The sequence below is a fragment of the Copadichromis virginalis genome, linkage group LG7, assembly GCF_057382275.1.
Source record: "Copadichromis virginalis isolate Kocher_CV1m ecotype Utaka linkage group LG7, C_Virginalis_male_GT1.1, whole genome shotgun sequence".
NCBI lineage: Eukaryota > Metazoa > Chordata > Actinopteri > Cichliformes > Cichlidae > Copadichromis > Copadichromis virginalis.
In genome coordinates, this window is record NC_140624.1 from 39766104 (window position 1) to 39786041 (window position 19938).

General features: G+C 40.0%; 1 protein-coding gene across 1 annotated transcript in view; it reads right to left on the bottom strand.

Annotated features, from left to right (window-relative positions):
- The window catches only part of epha5 (EPH receptor A5), a 63822-nt gene that overhangs the window by 16363 nt on the left and 27521 nt on the right, over positions 1-19938 (bottom strand). The window contains exons 4-12 of the mRNA XM_085463344.1: positions 16884-17039; positions 16429-16767; positions 7892-8016; positions 6773-6862; positions 6526-6595; positions 6269-6371; positions 2634-2701; positions 1930-2055; positions 450-635 (exon numbers count right to left, since the gene is read on the bottom strand). Of these exons, the coding sequence (XP_085319470.1) occupies positions 450-635; positions 1930-2055; positions 2634-2701; positions 6269-6371; positions 6526-6595; positions 6773-6862; positions 7892-8016; positions 16429-16767; positions 16884-17039 (1263 nt within the window). The remainder of the gene's footprint in view (positions 1-449; positions 636-1929; positions 2056-2633; positions 2702-6268; positions 6372-6525; positions 6596-6772; positions 6863-7891; positions 8017-16428; positions 16768-16883; positions 17040-19938) is intronic.

Below are 19938 nucleotides of genomic sequence, written 5' to 3' on the forward strand. Positions count from 1 at the left end.
TTGGCTTCTTGGGGCCACCATAAACTTAGCAGCTAGATCAACACTCAGTTATGCAAAAAAGAAAAAAGAAGAAGAAAGAAATATGTTAATCTTCATGAAGGTAAAACAGATTATAGGGTTGAAATTGAATTGTCAGCTTTCCAGTTGCTTTCAAAAGTTAATATATTAGATACTGTTGAACTTGACAAGCAGACTATGACATTAACTAAGTGTAAGTCAGAAAAAAAGTTGAAAAGGAAAACCTGTTAAACTACAGGACTGATTAAGTACAGCATGCAAGTTTAAAATGACATAGCACGGCTTAAGATTCCTATATATCTACACCAAACAACTGCTGTGAGTTTTACTTACATTGTGACATCCAATATGTGCTAGATCCTACAGGATGCAGTTTCACATAAAACACAGTGTATTAAACTTAAATAGTGATACACATGCTGATAACTCACTCTTAGTAACCACACCCTCCAGACGGATGATGTTTGGGTGGTTAAACTGGCCCATGATTGACGCCTCCCAAAGAAAGTCACGTCTTTGCTGCTCTGTGTAGCCTGCTTTCAAGGTCTTAATGGCAACCTGGATCTCTCGTTTCCCGGGCAGCCTCAGCGGTCCACTGCACACTTCACCAAATTCCCCTGAGGGAAAAAAAGGTAGACATTAAGAGTGGCATCAACATTTCAGTTAAACCTGACCTGTAAAAACTATTATGAAATGGCAAATCAACCTTGAAGATACAGATAGATTTTCTTTAAGTAAAGCTGAAATTGTGCCTGACACACTGTGTTCGTACAGCTTATATTCTTTACTTTAAGGGGCCAATCTTGAAATTGGCTAAAGCGCTTGAAGCTAATAAATGTGGTCAGTCAAAATTTTTGTCAGTGGAAACTGTCACGGCTGCACAGCAGTCGTGTGGTGAATTGAGAAAAGGATCCAAGATGCAGGCACTGACTGGGGTGCGAGTGAAAATTTATTTGCAGAGGTGATAAAGTGACAAAACAGGAAGAGCAGAGCGGGGAGTAAACAAACCTAAACTGGGAAAACTAAAGAACAAAACTTAAACCAGACACTCACGGGAGGAGGAGCGAAATGCACAAAGAGAGATGGCAGAGAGACGCAGAATGAATACCAGGTAACAGAATAATGCAGACTGACATGGAGTTAAACAGACGACGCGACAGCGAGCACAGGAAAACACAGGGCTTAAATACACGGGGAGTAATCAGGGAATGGGCCACAGGAGGGAGACACAGCTGGGAGCAATAAGGCTAACGAGACAGGGGAGAGGTAAAACTGAACACACTGACATGAGACATGAACTTTCAGAATAAAACAGGAAACTAACAGACACAGAGAACCAGACCGGACACTGAACTTGACAGGCAGACTCATGAGCAGACACAATAACACCATGGACAGACAGAGGGAACACAGAGAAGTGGAAGCAGGCAGGCAAAGAACAGAAACCTAACAAATGGCAAAATCACAACAGAATACACACTCTGAATGAACAAAAGCATAAGGAACACAAAACACTGAGTCCTCAGACTCAGGACCATGACAGAAACATTATTTATGTCTGTGCACAATGTTGCTTTTAAGCACACTCTTAACTTATGCAAGCTTATGCAATTATGAATGTGACAGGTTTATGAAGGTTGTAGAAAATACGATACACTGCAGTAGTGTTAATGAGAAAATGTTTCAACACTACAGAAGGCAGAATTAGGCTCGAGTCATTATGCTATTAGTCTATGTGTTTTAATAAGGCATTTTGTGACGTTAAGCTGTTTCAGGGCACCGATTAAACAGGTTTACCTTTGTGGTTCTGAATTAAGGATAACACAGACAGGCTTAAACTGATGCTCCAAATATGAAACAGTGGATCTCCAAGGTGTACACACACAGATGCAGACATTATTTTTTACCCACCAGCACCAATGATCCTTTCAATGGAGATGTATGAAACGTCAATCTCCTGGGCAAATTCATGCACTGCCTGGTTGGGATCTTCATAGGTGAGGGGATCGATATAAGTACGCACCCCTGGAAATTTTACTGCAGAAGCACACACAGAGCAACATTATTATTTGAGTACAATAGATTCATACGCCTAAAAAAAAGATACATGTATTAATTAGTGCCATTAATTATTCCCAGAAGACAACCATCTTTTCATCCATCCTGCAAATTTGGCATGCAGATAATAAACGCTAATTTTAAACATTTTATTTCACAGTCCAAATCAATATAACACTATCCCACATGGTATTATTTTCCTGACTACTCTGTTGGCTTTGATTCCATACCAAAAGATGGATAGAGGGTGTCATGCCAAAAATGTGGACAAATATATTAAGCTGTCACAATCTATAAGTCATCATAGCTCTATGTGTTGTCTGCCAACTGTGTGTTTGCTGGTAGCTATGAGCCTGGTTTGTGGCAGTGCCATTCAGTGAATAGCTACTCTAGCAAAACACTGTCAACTGTACTTATAGTACGCACATGCCAAAGGAGATAGCATGACCAGACATGACCGCTGTGTGAACCCTGTACTGTACATGTACTGTAAACTTTGGATGAACTTAAGCCCACATACATAGACACATACAGAACAAGTCTGGGCTTTAACCTACTGTGGCCATTGTGGAAGTGCATCTTTTCCTCTTCGGGATCTTGCTTTGCTTTGCTATAGCCACAGCGCCTAAGGAAGAAGTGATCCAAAAACATTAGTGTCAATGTCATGTCAAAGTGCTGTTAAATACACACATGTAAAGTCAGCGACTAAGCAATGTTGTCAAATGATACTTGTCTCAATGACACATACACTGAGGGGGAATAACTAAATCTGATGATATTTCTCAGAATCTGACTTTTATTTTGAAATAGCGCAAGTATTTTAACATTTATCACCGTCTCCAAGGTAGACTGAATGAATTCCGGCATTAATGCAGTTTGAGATGAAGGCAGTAAAAAAGAAATGATCACTGTGGTTTCCTCTCAAAGTGATATCATTTGGCAACTATTTCCTAGTACAAACTAGTACAAAAACACAGGAAAATATACTTTTTGAATAGTGATCTCACAAAATAGCCCAAGCAAAGAAAAGCAAACCCTGCCACCTCCCCCAAGAATCTAAGTGCAAAATAAGCTTTATATTTTCTCACTGAATCTGCTAACCCATCTTTTAAGGTGTTCAAAAATATTGCTGAAAAGAAAAGATGTCAGCAAAGGAATGCAGTTTCCACAAAATATCAATAACCAAGAAAGCCCTTCTCGACATATCAACTCTGACTTTTGCAACAGGAAAAAGAGATCTGTCACTTTTTAAGAAAGGCCAGACTGAAAACAGAACTTTTGAAGCCCCAAGGTTTATGTTTATGTCTATATCATATTCTTTTCCATTATGTCTGTGTAAGCCTGGTGGATTAAACCGACATTCATTTGTATGTTTGTGTGTTTGTGCTTAAAACGCTTCTATAAGTCAATATTTTTACAACTGGCATCAGAGATAATCACAGATAACCCAGATTAAACATGTGTAATGAATTTAAACTTGATCCTATATGCAAACACAAAAACACACCACGCAACAAACAGATACAGAGTAACTAATTAAAATATCTGCAATGTAAATTTACTGTTTTATTTTAGTCATTTGTCAAACAAGTATTTTTGATGGTAGAATTTTTCCTATCTTTTAGTTCTTGAAGACAGATGAAGACACGCACACACACACAGCGGGGCCATGTCCAAGTCTTTCCCATCGGACCTCTCTGTAGGGTAACCAGGCTTGGCTAGAGGGGTTTGTATGGGCAGCTGGAGAGGGTTGACTCTGTGTGTCTGTATTTGTGCGTGTGCGTGTTTTGTGTGTCTGCCTGGAGGGTGTTTAGTTTGCTGGATTTGTTGAGTCAAGGGGTTTGAGCATGCCCTCCAACTTCATGCATGTGTTTGCGTGTGTGCGTACATGTGTGTTAACCCATGCATACACCAGTGCGTATGTGCTAGGCTCCACACATGTGTTCTGTGCACGCGTGTGTAGTCTGGAGAGTCATGTATGAGTGGGTGTGTGGGAGATGCATTGGTGGGAGGGGGTTGTGGTGCTTGTGCCCTAAATCCATCGTTGGAAAATTTGGCATTCTTCCATCTCTCCTCCCCCACACACAAAACCCTGGAATGATCCGCAATCCTCATCTCTGTTCGGCTAAACCAGAAATCAACTCTGTATCGTTCTGATTTGTTTCTGAATTCTTTCCAACATCATAATTTTATGTTCAACATTAAATACAGTTTTTTAAAATTGTGCATTTACCAAACCTAAACTGTTTAAATGATGACCTAATACTGAAGGAGAGAAGAAAATTTCGTAAATGAAGCAACAATATGCATCTGGGAGAAAAACGAACATGTATTTTCATTCTTAGAAAACCTCAAAATATAGTAGAGAAACTGAAATGTGAGCTTTGACTTAACTACCCTGAAGAAACAGAGGAATACACGAGTTCTAATGATTTTTTACTCTGGCTTTGACTATTTTCTCTACTGTCTATTATCACTCCGTCTGCAGTTTTGTGTCTGCACGTGGGGAACATTCTTTCATAATTAAAAAAATTTGACTTTACTGATAAAGTGAAGGTCATATGCACATGGGGGCATGCGAATGTGACAGACTTGTAGACTGAAAAATGGTAAATGCTTATGAGCAAGGTTGTGCTACCAGATGTGAGGAAAATCCACTTGACTGATATGAATCCAGCCTGTAGTTATAACCTAAAAAGCAACCCTTAATCCTGACCTATCACAAAAGTCTTACTTCAAGCTATGTGTCTAATCCCATAATGCTGCTCAACCACAGAGAAATATCTGGGACAGAAATGAGATTTACTCAGCATAAGGTCAGAAATGGATAAAGTGATGAGGGACCATTATTGAACTAACGTACAATATTGTACATAAAATAAACAGAGAAGAATATGCACTATTATCTGCTTTATTTTTTTTTTTTTTTAAATAAGGAGAAAATAAGAAAAAATTGTCTTTGACCTCTTGGACCTCTTTTTTTCTTCTTCCATTGAACATTTCAAATTCTTAAACTGCACTTTCATAGTCCAGTAACAACAAACTTAACCTCAGCATTAAACTTCTCCATCTAGGGCTTAGCGCAGTGGAACATCTGCCTACATTTGACCCAATCCCATAAGCTTCCTGTACCATTCCAACCCTTTGCATGTCCTTCTTCACTAGATCCATCAAATCTCTCTGTGGTCTTCCTTTTCCCCCTGCTTGGGAGCTCCATATTCAGCATCCTTCGCCTAATATCCACTATCCTTCCTCCTCACGTTCAGGCGATCTCAGCCTTGCTTCTCTAACTTTGTCTCCAAACTGCTCAATCTAAGCTGTCCCTTAAAATTAAAATGAAATGAAAGATCATACCTATGCTTCTTCATGAAAGAAGCAAAAATGTGAATGAAACATACAATCCAATTGGCATCTGGAGAAAATGTCCTAGAAAATGTCCAAGCCTCATCTTCTGAACCCAACTCAGGGCTCAAACACATGAAAACATGCATAATGTACGTAAACATACTTATTTATTCCTGATATCACAATTAATTACTGACATGTGACTTTCCCGTCTAATCAACAACAGCTGGTAATAAGTTAACACCATGCCAGATAATTTTAGGCTCGAGTGTCAAAAATATCACACTTTCATGCTGATAAACAGTTTGATTGCCTTCTCACATTTTATTCAACAATGTTTGAGCCACTCCAAAAAAGTTTTACTAATGCCACTGACAGGAGCCAACACCGTCAAAAACAACAGCACTTGCCACCAGAAAAGTTCAGGATATCCTCAACAACTCAACACAATATCCCTGTCATCAGACAACAGCGAGCTTCGCTGACTCATCAACTGCTGTCGGACTCCTATCCCTAAATTTTACAGCCACCTCAAGTCCAGAGCTGTTTGTCCTACAGTGACCACCGTAGTTAGGATTATGCAGGTAAATTGGGAAGAAAACAGAACTCCGTTGACTGCAATCTACTGACATCTACTGGTTAGATTTTACAGACCGTAACTTTAATTCAATATTTCCAGTAACAGGAACATTATTAAAAGTAACACAGTAGCACTCTCATGCTAATATTTTGTATTTGTTTTTATTGCCATGTGCATGTGCGTGTATATTGGTGATATACACGCACATGCACATGGATATACTTTTATATCATATTTTTTTTTGCAGGTATATAGGTTATGCCTTACCGCCCACTGAGCAGGAATCCAGCAACCACTGCCAGCAGGACCAGAGCCAGTGTGATGGCCACCGCTACTATCGAAGCTTGAGCACGCTCACTAGTAGCAGTTACTGCCAAAGACAAGACATGGGATTACACACAGTACACAAACACAAAACCACACCTGGCATCTGTTGTTGATACAGCCCCAGAACACAGGTGGGAGTTGTGTACAAGTTAAACTTCATTGTATTGTCATTCTCTCCTTCTCTTTGGTGTACTCACAGTAAGGGCTGGTCTGGAATTCAAAGCGCCGGCTAAATGCACCATAGCCTGCTGAGGTCCTGGCTCGTACCTGTAATGCATCATATCATTCATGCACCATACTTCAATTTAATTCATTTGGATTTGCTTGATCTTAGGCAATACTGACAAACTATTTTGTCATTGCTACATATTTAAATATTTTTTCCTTCCCTTTTGTCATCCAGTTCCATTATCATTCTCTTAATTTGTGAAACCCATTTCTGACCTGGAAGATGTAAGCTGAAGAGGGCTTCAGGCCTTCCACCACCATTTCAGTATCCTTGGATTTTATTATTGTGTAACTGGAGTCCTGTTCCTTTAGTTGAAGAAAGAGAATGTTAGCTTAATTTATTCATGTGTTCTACTAACATTTTTGTACTTTTGATTGTCAAAAATGTGTTGCCCCAATAATTGTATTGCCAAATTGTATGCATATAGCTTATTGCTGCTTTCTCTCCGCAGCTACCTGTGGTATATGCGAGCATGAGTGTGTCTAAATGCCTGTGTGTAGGGATCACTTTTCCAACTGTAACCACATCAGGTTTTAACTCAGCTAAATGCTGCCTCCATTAGCCAGATGCCATTAGCTCACCACTGACCACAAACCCTACCCTGCTCTCCAATGTACCTTTATTGTGACCTTAGAAAAGAAGACATCAGAGGATTACAGGCAGAAAAGAGGAAGGGCACAGGAACAATGATCTGCACAGAAGCATCAAATTGCTGTCCCTACTTAAGTCCAACTTAACAAAAAAAGGGGGGAAAAAAAGCTATTATGCTGTTACAAAGACTTTTGAAGTCAAAGTTTTCTCACTGGACCCGGCTTAAAACACAATTTCAGTAAGATACACACATCTGTAGCTGTAACAAATTAGGTGTGTTATACAGGGCAAAGGGGAAGTGCTGCTAGAGGTTGTTCAAGCATGGTCAGTTTCTTATATATGGTCAGTTTCTTATATATATATATATATATATATATACTCTTTAAAAAGGCCAGATACAACCAGTGTCACTAGCTATGTACTTTGAAAATGACATTTATCAACAGAAATGTTTATATGATGTGTGTGTGTCTGTGGACTAAAGTCAATATGATATCTATTGTACAACTAAAAGCAAAAGCTTGAACAAGAATAGCCCTACAAATGAGTTTTCTGTTGTATAGTACATTTAATTTCATAGTACATATTGTTCAAAACTGTATACATTAAAACACTAAACTGGAAAACCAGTGCTTTTAAAACTGAAACCTCTACTGTACGAGAGGTTCAGGGAGGTACTAGGAAAACACAGCTGGCCCAAGGGCAGTAGACAAAGGTACACAGCTTTGTGAAAAGATTTTTACCTTTTCAAAATACTTGATCTCATACTCTAGGATGATGCCGTTGGGACGATCAGGCTCTGCCCAAGAAAGGGCAATGCTGCTCTTCCCTGTATGACCTTTCCTCACCACACTCACAGGGGACGGTGCTGCAGAAACAAAGATTCAAAGAAAATAGTACGGTTTGAAGTATCAACATAAATAGCACAATCCAGCAGTTAAATATGATGCAACCCATTGCACTTCTCACTGCATTTCACATTATTAAAACTAAATAACACAGGCATAAAACTCTAATAAACCGTGGCACAAAGGCACGTGGCAAAGTGTGCCAATGTTGTAAAATCTGCTGGATCCCATCAGCATTCACAAGACATCATTCTTTTGAGGACACCTCATCCATTGATGTTTACATGCACATAACTAATTGTCATGCATGCTGTGATTGCTGTAAATCATGAAAAATTTAACTGTAGATTAAAAAACCTAAAGAGGATTTTAAATTTGGCGACAATAGGAAGAGGTTTTTCATGTAACAACTTACACAGTAACGGATATCTATCTTTGCTGTTTGGTGATTTCTTTCAAAGACATAATTTGCCATGTTTTTTCTTATGAGTTTCATGTTTGGAATTTAGGCTCCTCTCTGAGGTTGTTTGCTTTTGTCTGTCAAGCTCCAGCTCAAAAAATGTTATTTTTGGTTACCAAGCAGCTCTGCCTCAGAAGCATGTTTGCAATTTGGCAACAAGGTGCACCTGTGTCTAATTAAACCATCCCTTTATGTCTTGCTGCTGGCTGAGCATGTGCTGCCAGAGAAGCATATGAATTCAACTGTTTAAGTCTTCACATTTGAGTGTCTAGTGTACCAAATTTGGCACACATTAAAGGTTACGAAATACACTGTAAAACTCTTCTAATGTAGAATCAACACAAACAACAAAATAACGACATAAATGTGTCACTTTTATGCACAAGATATTTGTGTATTTCGTTCTTTTCTTTGTATTTCTTTAAAGCTTATATTTTCATTTATGTCTTTTTTCTGTCATTTATCCTTTCAGTTTTGAAGTGAGCTTTGTTCTGCAAGTTTACATCAATTGCAAAGCCATCCTGGTGTAACCTGATCTATTGGTTCATCTCTCAGAGGGACAATTGGAGAGTCTCTGACACATAAAGAGCTTTTAACTAGGCAAAATGCTCCCTCAGGCAACATCCCTATAGCCTGTGTGTGTGTGAATGTTGATGCGCGTGGATGTGCATGTGAATGTGTGGCTACTGCAAATGCTAAACACCGTTTAGGTTTCAATGGCCTCAGCAGAAGTCCACAGAGAATAAATCATCGCTACAAACACAGTAACTGTATCTTGAGTGGATGGTTGCACAGAAGTGTTATCTGGAATATCTTAAAAGCCTGAAACCAGAGACCGAAACTCACACACATACACACACTCAATGCTTAAATGGTATAAAGCCTGGATTCAATGATGAGAGAGAGGGTTTATTTTCCCAGCAGCTTTATGGGTAACAATACACCAAAATCTAAGTTTACACCCTCCAAAAATGGATGCAGTTTTCCATTCTATATTTAATCAAATGTTTTGAAAAGGATTTGTAAAGAGGGTACAGCCTTTTACCAAAGCTAGTGATTTTTAGGGTTATATAAATCATTCTTAGATTTGAAGTAGGGATTTTGTCTCAAAATTGTCATCAAAAATGTTGTCAAACATTATTTTTCACAAAGAAACAATAAGGACACTAATTATAGAGGTTACGTTCCTTTAATGCCTTTAAAATCTTTATTTATCATCATAATCCATCCATCCTTCCATTTTCTTCCACTTATCTGTGGCAGGGTCGTGGTGGAAGCAGCCTCAGCAGAGAAGCCCAGACCTCCCTCTCTTTAGCCACCTCCTCCAGCTTGTCTGGGGGAACACCAAGACGTTCCCAGGCCAGCTGAGAGATATAATCTCTCCAGCATTTCCTGGGTCTGCCCCGGGGCCTACTCCCAGCGGGACATGCTTGGAACACCATACCCAGGAGGCATCTAGGAGACATCCTTGTCAGAAACCCGTTCCTCCCAATCACGCCACTCCAGGTCTCACTGTCATTGCCCACATGAGCTTTGAAGTCTCCCAATAAGGCGACAGAGTCCACAGGGGGAGTACCCTCAAGTACCCCACCGAGGGACTCCAAGATGGCTGGGTACTCTGTATTGTCCTTTGGTACATAAGTGGCTCATCCGGGTGGTGAGCCTACAAGAGGGTGGACCCATGTCTCTTTTTCGGGTTGTGCCTCGCCGCGCCCCATGGACTAAGGCCCAGGCACCAGGCACTCACCGTTGGGCACCCTTAATGGACCTGGCTCCAGGGCTCCAGGGCAGGCCTCGGTAACCCTATCCCAGCCAGGGTGAACTGTTTCCTAGATCTTTCAATCATAGGGATTTTTGAATGACTCTTTTTCTGGTCCCTCACCCAGGACTAATTTCCCATGGGAGAGCCTACCAGGGGATGAAAGCCCCTTGTCAACATAGCCCCTGAGATTACTGGGACACACAAATGCCTCCACCACGACAAGGTTGCAAACTCGTAATTCTTAAAAAATAATTTTTCTGTCAATTTAGACAAACTAAAACTGTTGACTTTTTCTAGACTATAATCCAAACTATAGCCATTCCTATTTTAGTTAGTTGGAAGTATGTGCAAGCTACTTTACATGCTTTCACTGAGCTGTTGCTTTACTTAATGCAAAGTCGGTTTACATTTGAAGCACACATAAAAACAGGAAATGTTGGTCTGCGGCAAACACAGCGATTAAACACTTTTTGGCTCACTTGGTTCTGTCTCTTCCTTATCACCAAATACAGATATATACAATATCTGTATATACCAAAATAGCACTGAGCAGTCACACTCAAACAAGTGCTTTAAAACCCAGATTTTCAATCGAGACAGAAGGAGAGGTAATAGAAGAGAGAGACGGGGAGGAGGAGGGAATGCAAGAGGCAAAAAAAAGTGAAAAATGAAAGACGAGGAGGAGACATGTTGAAAGAGTGTAGACGGGACCCAGCAACACTTTTATTTTAACAACAGGGTAAACAGTGTAATGACACTTCTAGCTTTAAACACTTCCACTGCGTGTTATAACTGCTAATGAGCACGTACAGTATGCCAATGAAAACGCAAATGAAGATGAACTCCTGGTGTTTATGCCTGGTGGCTGGTAATGCTCTATTTGCTATCCGTCTGATACTTGTTTTTTCTACAAAGAGTGAGTTTAGAAAAGGTAAAACCCATTCACTGGAGGAATACAGCTATCCAATGTAACAAATAAAAGCAACATTATCACAGTGCTAAACATAAATCTCCCAGACCACTATCTGTCTGCACATCACCAAAATCAATACCGGCTTTCAACGATCTCGTTTTTATCTTATAACTACCCTCTCGGAATGACTGATAGATAGATTGAGACAGAATGAATTGGAGATAGGGGACAGAGATGTCTTCACTAGGGTTGCAAAGTACAAAAACTGCTATCATCTATTTTGCGAGGAACTTTAAAACTTTAATCTGCCTTTTCTTTTGATGCAATACATTCGATTAGTGGCTTTGCACCAATCCAGCATCTTGCCACAATCCACTTCCCTATCAGCACATCAATATTGACAAAAAAATATAATAGCTGGAATATTTAAATTGTGGCTTGGAGATTTAATGCTGTGACCATAAACTGCTCCAATTTGGTGTATTTACAGAATTTGCATTTGTACCATTCCCATCACTCTCCCTTTATTTTATAACATTTATTTATTGTTGCTGGATTAATTAGGATATAAATGGGGTTTTTTTTAAAATTAGAGGAAGTAAATGAAAATTAATGCACAAACAACTGAGCTATTGGTGCCTTTCTATATTTTGACAATACACACCACACTTATAAGATTCAGTTTCCTAAGTTATATGTTAGAAGGCTTTTTGTTCCTTTTAAACCACTAAATCCTTGAGTTAACCTTCACGACCTTGGTGGATGTTAGCCAATTTGAATGGATTGTTAAAATAAACACACTCTACAACCCTACAAATCTTTTATCTAAATTCATTTAGTACTTTTTGAGCTATCATGTATACAGACAGAAAGAATGCAATGCTACCAACAATATAACCTCTTTGCTAAGATAGTGTTGGGATTGTTGGGAGCCACAATGTTGGGTGAAGAAATACTATGTTATACCTGTCAAACAGTGTGATCTATGGCATTAATCATAGTTTCAACTAAAGAAATAGAAACAAATGATGTGTTTTTGCAACAAAGTGTTCGGAACAAAGTGATTAAAGATACAATTTAAAGTTATGTGTAGAGAAAACGCACTGGCTCATACCTTGAGTTGGGTGTCTTTTGATAATTGAATGACTCATAGGTCAGTGTAAGTGGCTTACAAACAAAAACGATATTCATATGAAAATAGTCATGCACAAGGACTGAATGGGAAGTCTGTCTCCCTGTTAGAAACATCTAAAGAAATGAAAGGTGGTTCAAGACTTTTGCACAGTATTGCACGCTCCACATCAAAGTAAAATAAATAGCTGCAGTGGCAGGCAGCACATTTTTACCACACGCAAGCTAATGTATCATGGTACATTTGATTAATAGCCAATAGCAGAAAAAACGTATTTGGGAGCATTTACTGTGCAAGTGGCACTCAATGTGCCTACAGCAGGAACAAATAACCTGAAATAAGATATTTTAAAACAGACAGAGCTATCCTAATAAAACAAAGCTGTAAAACTTGTGCTTATTAAATACAAAAAGAAACTATTTAGATTTCAAAGCTTCCTTTTTGAGTGTGTAGAAAGAGCAATATGCTAATTGTTTCCACTCAAACATTCATCAATGTCTGAGCAAATACAGAGCTTAAAATGTAACATATGGGAAACAATCACTGGGTTGCAGGGAAACTTGTATGAGCATTTTGGTGGCTTACTTTTCTTTTCAAAATTAATTTCTACCTCATAAAGGCAGGTGCTAGCAAGCCACCTTATCAAATGTATATACCAGTGTGTCAAGGAACATCAAAGCAGTGAAAAATATGTGGGCTTCCATGCTCCAACAGTGCTCTTTGTATTTTTGAATGTATACAAGCAGTTAATGTCCAGACTCTCACTATTGTCTCTTTACTTCCGTCCTCTGCTTATCTTTCCTGCTGTTACAGCTTCTTGCTGTAACCTTTTCTTTCCTTATCACAAGCATCCTATCATTTTCCCTCCACATTTTGCCCCCTCTGCCCTGTTGTTCTCTCGTTCTCTGTCGTACATTTCTCCCGTTTTTCACCTCTCCTGATCTCCTCTTCCCAACAACCAACACTTTATTATTCAGCAGGGTTTCGCAGGGACACTGTGAAATCACCTATTTCACGGATAACTTATCGTGTGTGACACTTTTCACACATCAAACAGCAGATCCTCTGACTCTATCTCTCTCCCTGCCTAAGCCTTAGCAGTAGTTTTGTCTCAGTACCTTGTTTTTACTGTCAGAGAGCAGAAGCACACTCTAGACCAGTCACATACGAGCACAACAAAAATGCAGGTGGTTAAACTGCTGATTGAGGTTTTCACTTAGTAATTACATCTGTCACTAAAGAGCAGATGGATCAGAACATTTTAAATCAGTCATTACAATTACTGCCTCAGGATTATTGTGAAAATGATTGTTCCAAATAATGTTAGTCACTTGATACACAGCCTTCCAGTAGTTGAAGTGCTCACTTTGTTGGTTTTGTGAGTCGCATTACACAAACAGCGGTTGGTGCACACTGCTACAAAGAGCTAGGAGCTGTATTCAAAAAACATCCTTGGGCTAAAAGGATCTCTTATTCCTAGGGGTGGACTTACTTCTAACTTTAGTACTCTTAAGTTCATTTGTTGTGAAATGATTCACAAATAATTTTGGTTTTAAAAGCAGATGCAACATCTAGAAGATGTTAGAAAGTTTTCACTCCTAAGTCAATATAATCTACATAAAATCAGCCAAAGCAGCTGCAGGCAACATTCACTGCTGTTATTATTTTACACAAGTACAATGACATAGCACAATTACACAAGTGGCTGTGTCATTATCATGACATTGAAAAACGTTGTAAATGAATCCAAAATGCAATATTTAAAGCACAGTTTCACAGTGTTTAGCATCATACACTGTATTACATAAACAAAGATGGCTTTCTAAGTGGATTCTTACCTAAAACTAAAATTCTTTCACTAACACAGACCTGTTACTTGTCAATCAAAAGACAAAAGTTCTTTCTTTATTTTTTTTAATATTTTTGCTTCCAAGCAGAGTTCTTCCTTTCTTGTAATGTTTATTGTAGTGTAGTAGTTCCCTAGGCTTTCTGAAGGTCTTTGGACACTCATCAGAAATGGTCTTATTCTTAAGGATAGAAAACAGGGGGAAAAGGCTGCGGTATGCCAAATTACACAAGAATTGGACTGAAATGCAGTGGCAACAGGTCTGATTGTATGAAATCTTTGGTTCACGTCTTTGTCTAAGATGTAAGGAGGTCAGGGGGGAAATATAAAAGTGAATGGGGTTGAATTTCAGCCAGGACATTAAAAAGAAAAACTGCCTTGCCTTTTGCCTAATATATTGTATTTCTATGTATGTTTACACGTGCTTCAATAATTTGTTGCACCGTTTTTCTTTTTTTCCCTAGAAAAATATTAAATGAAGATTGGGTTATAACCTTTGCACAGTTAATGGTATACGTGAGTCTTGGTGACATCTATAGCATTAGGGCCATCTCTCTTTACTAGCCTACTAGTTTCCTCATTTTTTTATTTTTCCCAGCACCTTTAAATACTACTTCAAATGGAAAACCCTACACATGCTGGGAAAGCACAAGTTCACGCTTGAGCCACCTTTCAGAATAGGATGTTGCTATGTTGGCTAATGAATCTAGATAATAATTAGCTGAATAATAACACTGGAAAGAGGTGTTATATCTACTATTTTCTACTTTCTACTATTTTTTTTTACACAGAGTAAGGCATTTAGAGTGCATTTCAGATGGCACGGCCAGGTTGTACATTCATGCTTGTTTATATTTGTACTAATTAGAACTGTTAACCACCAAGCTGCTCTCAGTATGCTCACACGATTCTGTTTTCAAGGTAATGTTAAAAAAACACCCTCACTTACAGTAGCATGTACCAGATACAAGCCAAAGTACAGCAGACTTTATTGGTCTGTGACTCTGTCAGCCATGTGTAATCTAACGTAATCCCTAATCTCCACTTGGTCCAGTGACTGCCTAACTTTAATCCAGCTACAACTGAAATAAACTGCATTTGAGTTGTGTAGTCTGGTGTAATCCACTCAGTGTGCTGACAGCCACAGTGACAACACATTTAGAGGAATGCCAGTAGTCTTGACTGTTAGACAGCCATCTGCCTCGCTCTTTTTCCTGTCCTCCTAAACACAAACTGTACCTTCCTGATTACTTGTACAGCTCCTCCCATTGATACTACTAATAATAACTGCTATTCTTTGGCTGCCAGTAAACCATCTGTTTGGATGGAACAAACACATTCTTTCGACATAGCTTTTTTTCCCCCTCTTGCCTTTTCTCCTGACAGAAGCCTTGGGGAAGAGAGTAGTAATTTTGCATTTTTCTCATTGCATTATGCTTTGTGCTACCCATTTCATTACAAGCAAATAAAACTAAAACTAACAAAAGCACATAACTCTTAACCCATAAAAAATAGGTTCCCAGTGGAGTGTGAATCCTAATCTTCATTTAAAAGGAAGCTAACAAAGCATCCAGTATTTACAGCTATGTGAAGTAGCTGGACTCTTTCATTATCCAATATGTGTTTGGCCACTTTAGTGGTTTTCATTTGGTGCTTAAGCTGACTTCATGGTTACAAAGATCTGCTAAGCTGCTCTGGCATCACATATAATGCATACTCCCAAAAATGATGAATGCTGAACATCACACCAGCCTAGGTTTTGTTTTTTTGTTCACACTTGAGCAAACATAGCCCTCACCAACCTAAAATTCAAATGTAAACTTGTATGGCATCAGCATGATCCATCACTGTTGATAGACATGCAGAATAACACCTGCTGCCACGCACGACAGCCCACACACATAACAGAGCTTTCATTATGCCACAGATTCCTGTGAATCTCATTGATGCGCCTAATTGAGGGGACCAAGCTGCTTTTTCGATGACATAGCTGGATGCAAAAACAAAAAAAAAAAGGCTGTCCACTGTGTCATGTTCTCTCCTTCGCTGCAGGGATAATGCATAAGTGAAAATTAATACAGCAACAGATTTGTTGGACAAATACTGTGATAATTTGATCATCTGGTGTCTTTGTTATCAAACCCAGATTGTCATGCGATGAATCTAGCATGCCAGTTGGTCTGTGGCATTTTAAATAAGCGTGGAGAAGAAGCAGTTATGACAAAACATGACTTTTGCTGGAGAATTCAGGATAAGTTCAAATGGAGGAGTGGACAGGTATGGTGAATGTGATGATGAGTCAAATCTGGCGGAACATACCTGCCTGATTGGTTGTCACATTAAGTGACACATACTGCTTTGCATGGCCTTTGGCTAGGTCTGACACTCCGTTGACGGCTTCCAATAAGAAGCTGTAGTTGGTGTGTGATTGCAGGTCAGCCACCATCACTGAGGTGTTCGACAGGCCAGTGCGGCGTGGCAGAAAACGTACATTGGGACCGCACTCTTCCAAGCCCCTTCCGTCTGGCAGGACCTGTCTACAGATGACGTTATATCGCACATCCTTCCTGCCACCTGTATCCATAGGAATGGACCACTCCAAGAAGACGCTGGTCTCGTTGACATTAGAAATAGCATTACGAGGAGCAGATGGAGGGCCTGAGGGAGATGAAAAGGGCTTAGAAGAAGATACAGCTAGAAATACAAAGAAGCATTTGGATAAACAAAAGCCTTGAAAGTGAGCATGAGCAAATATAAAGGGGTTATATCCTCACGTGTGCACGCCATATTAGAAGGGTCAGAGTCTAGCTTAAAGTATCCGTCTTCACAGCTGCAAGCAGTGGCTCCCATCTGTCTGGCCACACTGTGAGGTGGACATTTACTACAGGCCAAAGACTCCAGCAGCGAGCGGTAAAACCCCACTTTGCAGACTGAAAGACAGGGAGGAGAGAGGATGTTTGGGGGTGGATAGGGAGATGATAAAAGTGGACATATAAATAGAAAGGAGAAAAGGGGTCACAGAGAGAGGTACAAATACAAAAAAAAGTGGGGGAGAAAAAGACATGGTTATTTCTTTTGAAAAAAAAGGAGGTCAGCATCACACTGGTAGGAAATTTTCCCTGGGTGGTTGCGGTTGTTTTGAGGTTCCTCATCAGAGATATACAGCAGTTTCATAGTTGAAATTAAAAGAAGCATTTGGCACACTTATATTGTTTCTTTTGAAGTCTGATTTCTTCTTATACAGTGGGGCAAAAAAGTATTTAGTCAGCCACCGATTGTGCAAGTTCCCCCACCTAAAATGATGACAGAGGTCAGTAATTTGCACCAGAGGTACACTTCAACTGTGAGAGACAGAATGTGAAAAAAAAATCCATGAATCCACATGGTAGGATTTGTAAAGAATTTATTGGTAAATCAGGGTGGAAAATAAGTATTTGGTCAATAACAAAAATACAACTCAATACTTTGTAACATAACCTTTGTTGGCAATAACAGAGGTCAAACGTTTACTATAGGTCTTTACCAGGTTTGCACACACAGTAGCTGGTATTTTGGCCCATTCCTCCATGCAGATCTTCTCGAGAGCAGTGATGTTTTGGGGCTGTCGCCGAGCAACACGGACTTTCAACTCCCGCCACAGATTTTCAATGGGGTTGAGGTCTGGAGACTGGCTAGGCCACTCCAGGACTTTCAAATGCTTCTTACGGAGCCACTCCTTTGTTGCCCGGGCGGTGTGTTTTGGATCATTGTCATGTTGGAAGACCCAGCCTCGTTTCATCTTCAAAGTTCTCACTGATGGAAGGAGGTTTTGGCTCAAAATCTCACGATACATGGCCCCATTCATTCTGTCCTTAACACGGATCAGTCGTCCTGTCCCCTTGGCAGAAAAACAGCCCCATAGCATGATGTTTCCACCCCCATGCTTCACAGTAGGTATGGTGTTCTTGGGATGCAACTGAGTATTCTTCTTCCTCCAAACACGACGAGTTGAGTTTATACCAAAAAGTTCTACTTTGGTTTCATCTGACCACATGACATTCTCCCAATCCTCTGCTGTATCATCCATGTGCTCTCTGGCAAACTTCAGACGGGCCTGGACATGCACTGGCTTCAGCAGCGGAACACGTCTGGCACTGCGGGATTTGATTCCCTGCCGTTGTAGTGTGTTACTGATGGTGACCTTTGTTACTTTGGTCCCAGCTCTCTGCAGGTCATTCACCAGGTCCCCCCGTGTGGTTCTGGGATCTTTGCTCACCGTTCTCATGATCATTTTGACCCCACGGGATGAGATCTTGCGTGGAGCCCCAGATCGAGGGAGATTATCAGTGGTCTTGTATGTCTTCCATTTTCTGATGATTGCTCCCACAGTTGATTTTTTCACACCAAGCTGCTTGCCTATTGTAGATTCACTCTTCCCAGTCTGGTGCAGGTCTACAATACTTTTCCTGGTGTCCTTCGAAAGCTCTTTGGTCTTGGCCATGGCGGAGTTTGGAGTCTGACCGTTTGAGGCTGTGGACAGGTGTCTTTTATACAGATGATGAGTTCAAACAGGTGCCATTCATACAGGTAACGAGTGGGGGACAGAAAAGCTTCTTACAGAAGACGTTACAGGTCTGTGAGGGCAAGAGACTTTCCTTGTTTGAGGTGACCAAATACTTATTTTCCACCCTAATTTACGAATAAATTCTTTACAAATCCTACCATGTGGATTCATGGATTTTTTTTTCACATTCTGTCTCTCACAGTTGAAGTGTACCTCTGGTGCAAATTACTGACCTCTGTCATCATTTTAAGTGGGGGAACTTGCACAATCGGTGGCTGACTAAATACTTTTTTGCCCCACTGTATCTCTCCGGGGCTTATTTCTTTTAGTCAACCTGTATAACCTTGCTTTTCATGTTTCACTGTTTAATCAAAAAGTTTTCCTCATTGAAGGATTTCCCTTCTTGTATTATCTTCAGTTCAATGATTTATAACCAGCACCTGATTAAGTTTGGACTTGCATCTGCTTCCCAATATCGGTGCCATATGTGCAGCATTTACAAACAAATACGACAAGGCAAACAGGCAAAATTTACTTTCCTCCCACACAAACACACACACAGACAGATCTCAGGCTGATCTAAGTGGGGCAGGTAGACGGGATGCTGATGCACTGTGAATGTTAAATGGTACTCATACATCAACAGTCTCACAAACCAGCTTAACGAGTTGGCTGTTGTCATCCAGATAAGTTCTGATAAGTGGAGTTCTATAAGTTATTGCAAAGTCAGTGGCATATTTCTATATCACTAAGCAGGACAAGGGGGAGAATTGAGGAAAAAAAGACTTGTCCTCTAAATTTAGGAGCTGGTGTTTCCCCAGTTATTGTGAAGCCCACTCAGATCACAGCTATTATTAAGAACTACATAATTAAACCTCAGGTAGGAGGACAGGAGGACAAAAACTAGGAAACGGAAACAATACGTGATGGTTAAAAACAGAGATAAGGTGAGAAAAGGAAATGATAGGAGGAGAAAAGCCAAGCTTACAAGGATGAGACAAGGAGAAAGAAGAGAAGAAAGGACGAGACAAAGGAAGACTGGTGGGATGGTTTGTGTGTATGTCTGTGTGTGTGTGTGTGCGTGTGCGTGTGTGTGTGTGTGCGTGTGCGTGTGTGTGTGTGTTTCAGTCGTTAGGCAGCAGTGGCTCTGATTCACCTTGACGGAACCTTGGTCTGTTGTCATGGAACATTAGGCCTGAAAAATTCTCCCTCTGCCCTGGATCACTCTAAGTCTCACCTTTGCTTCGCGCACACACACACACACACACACACACACACAGACACAC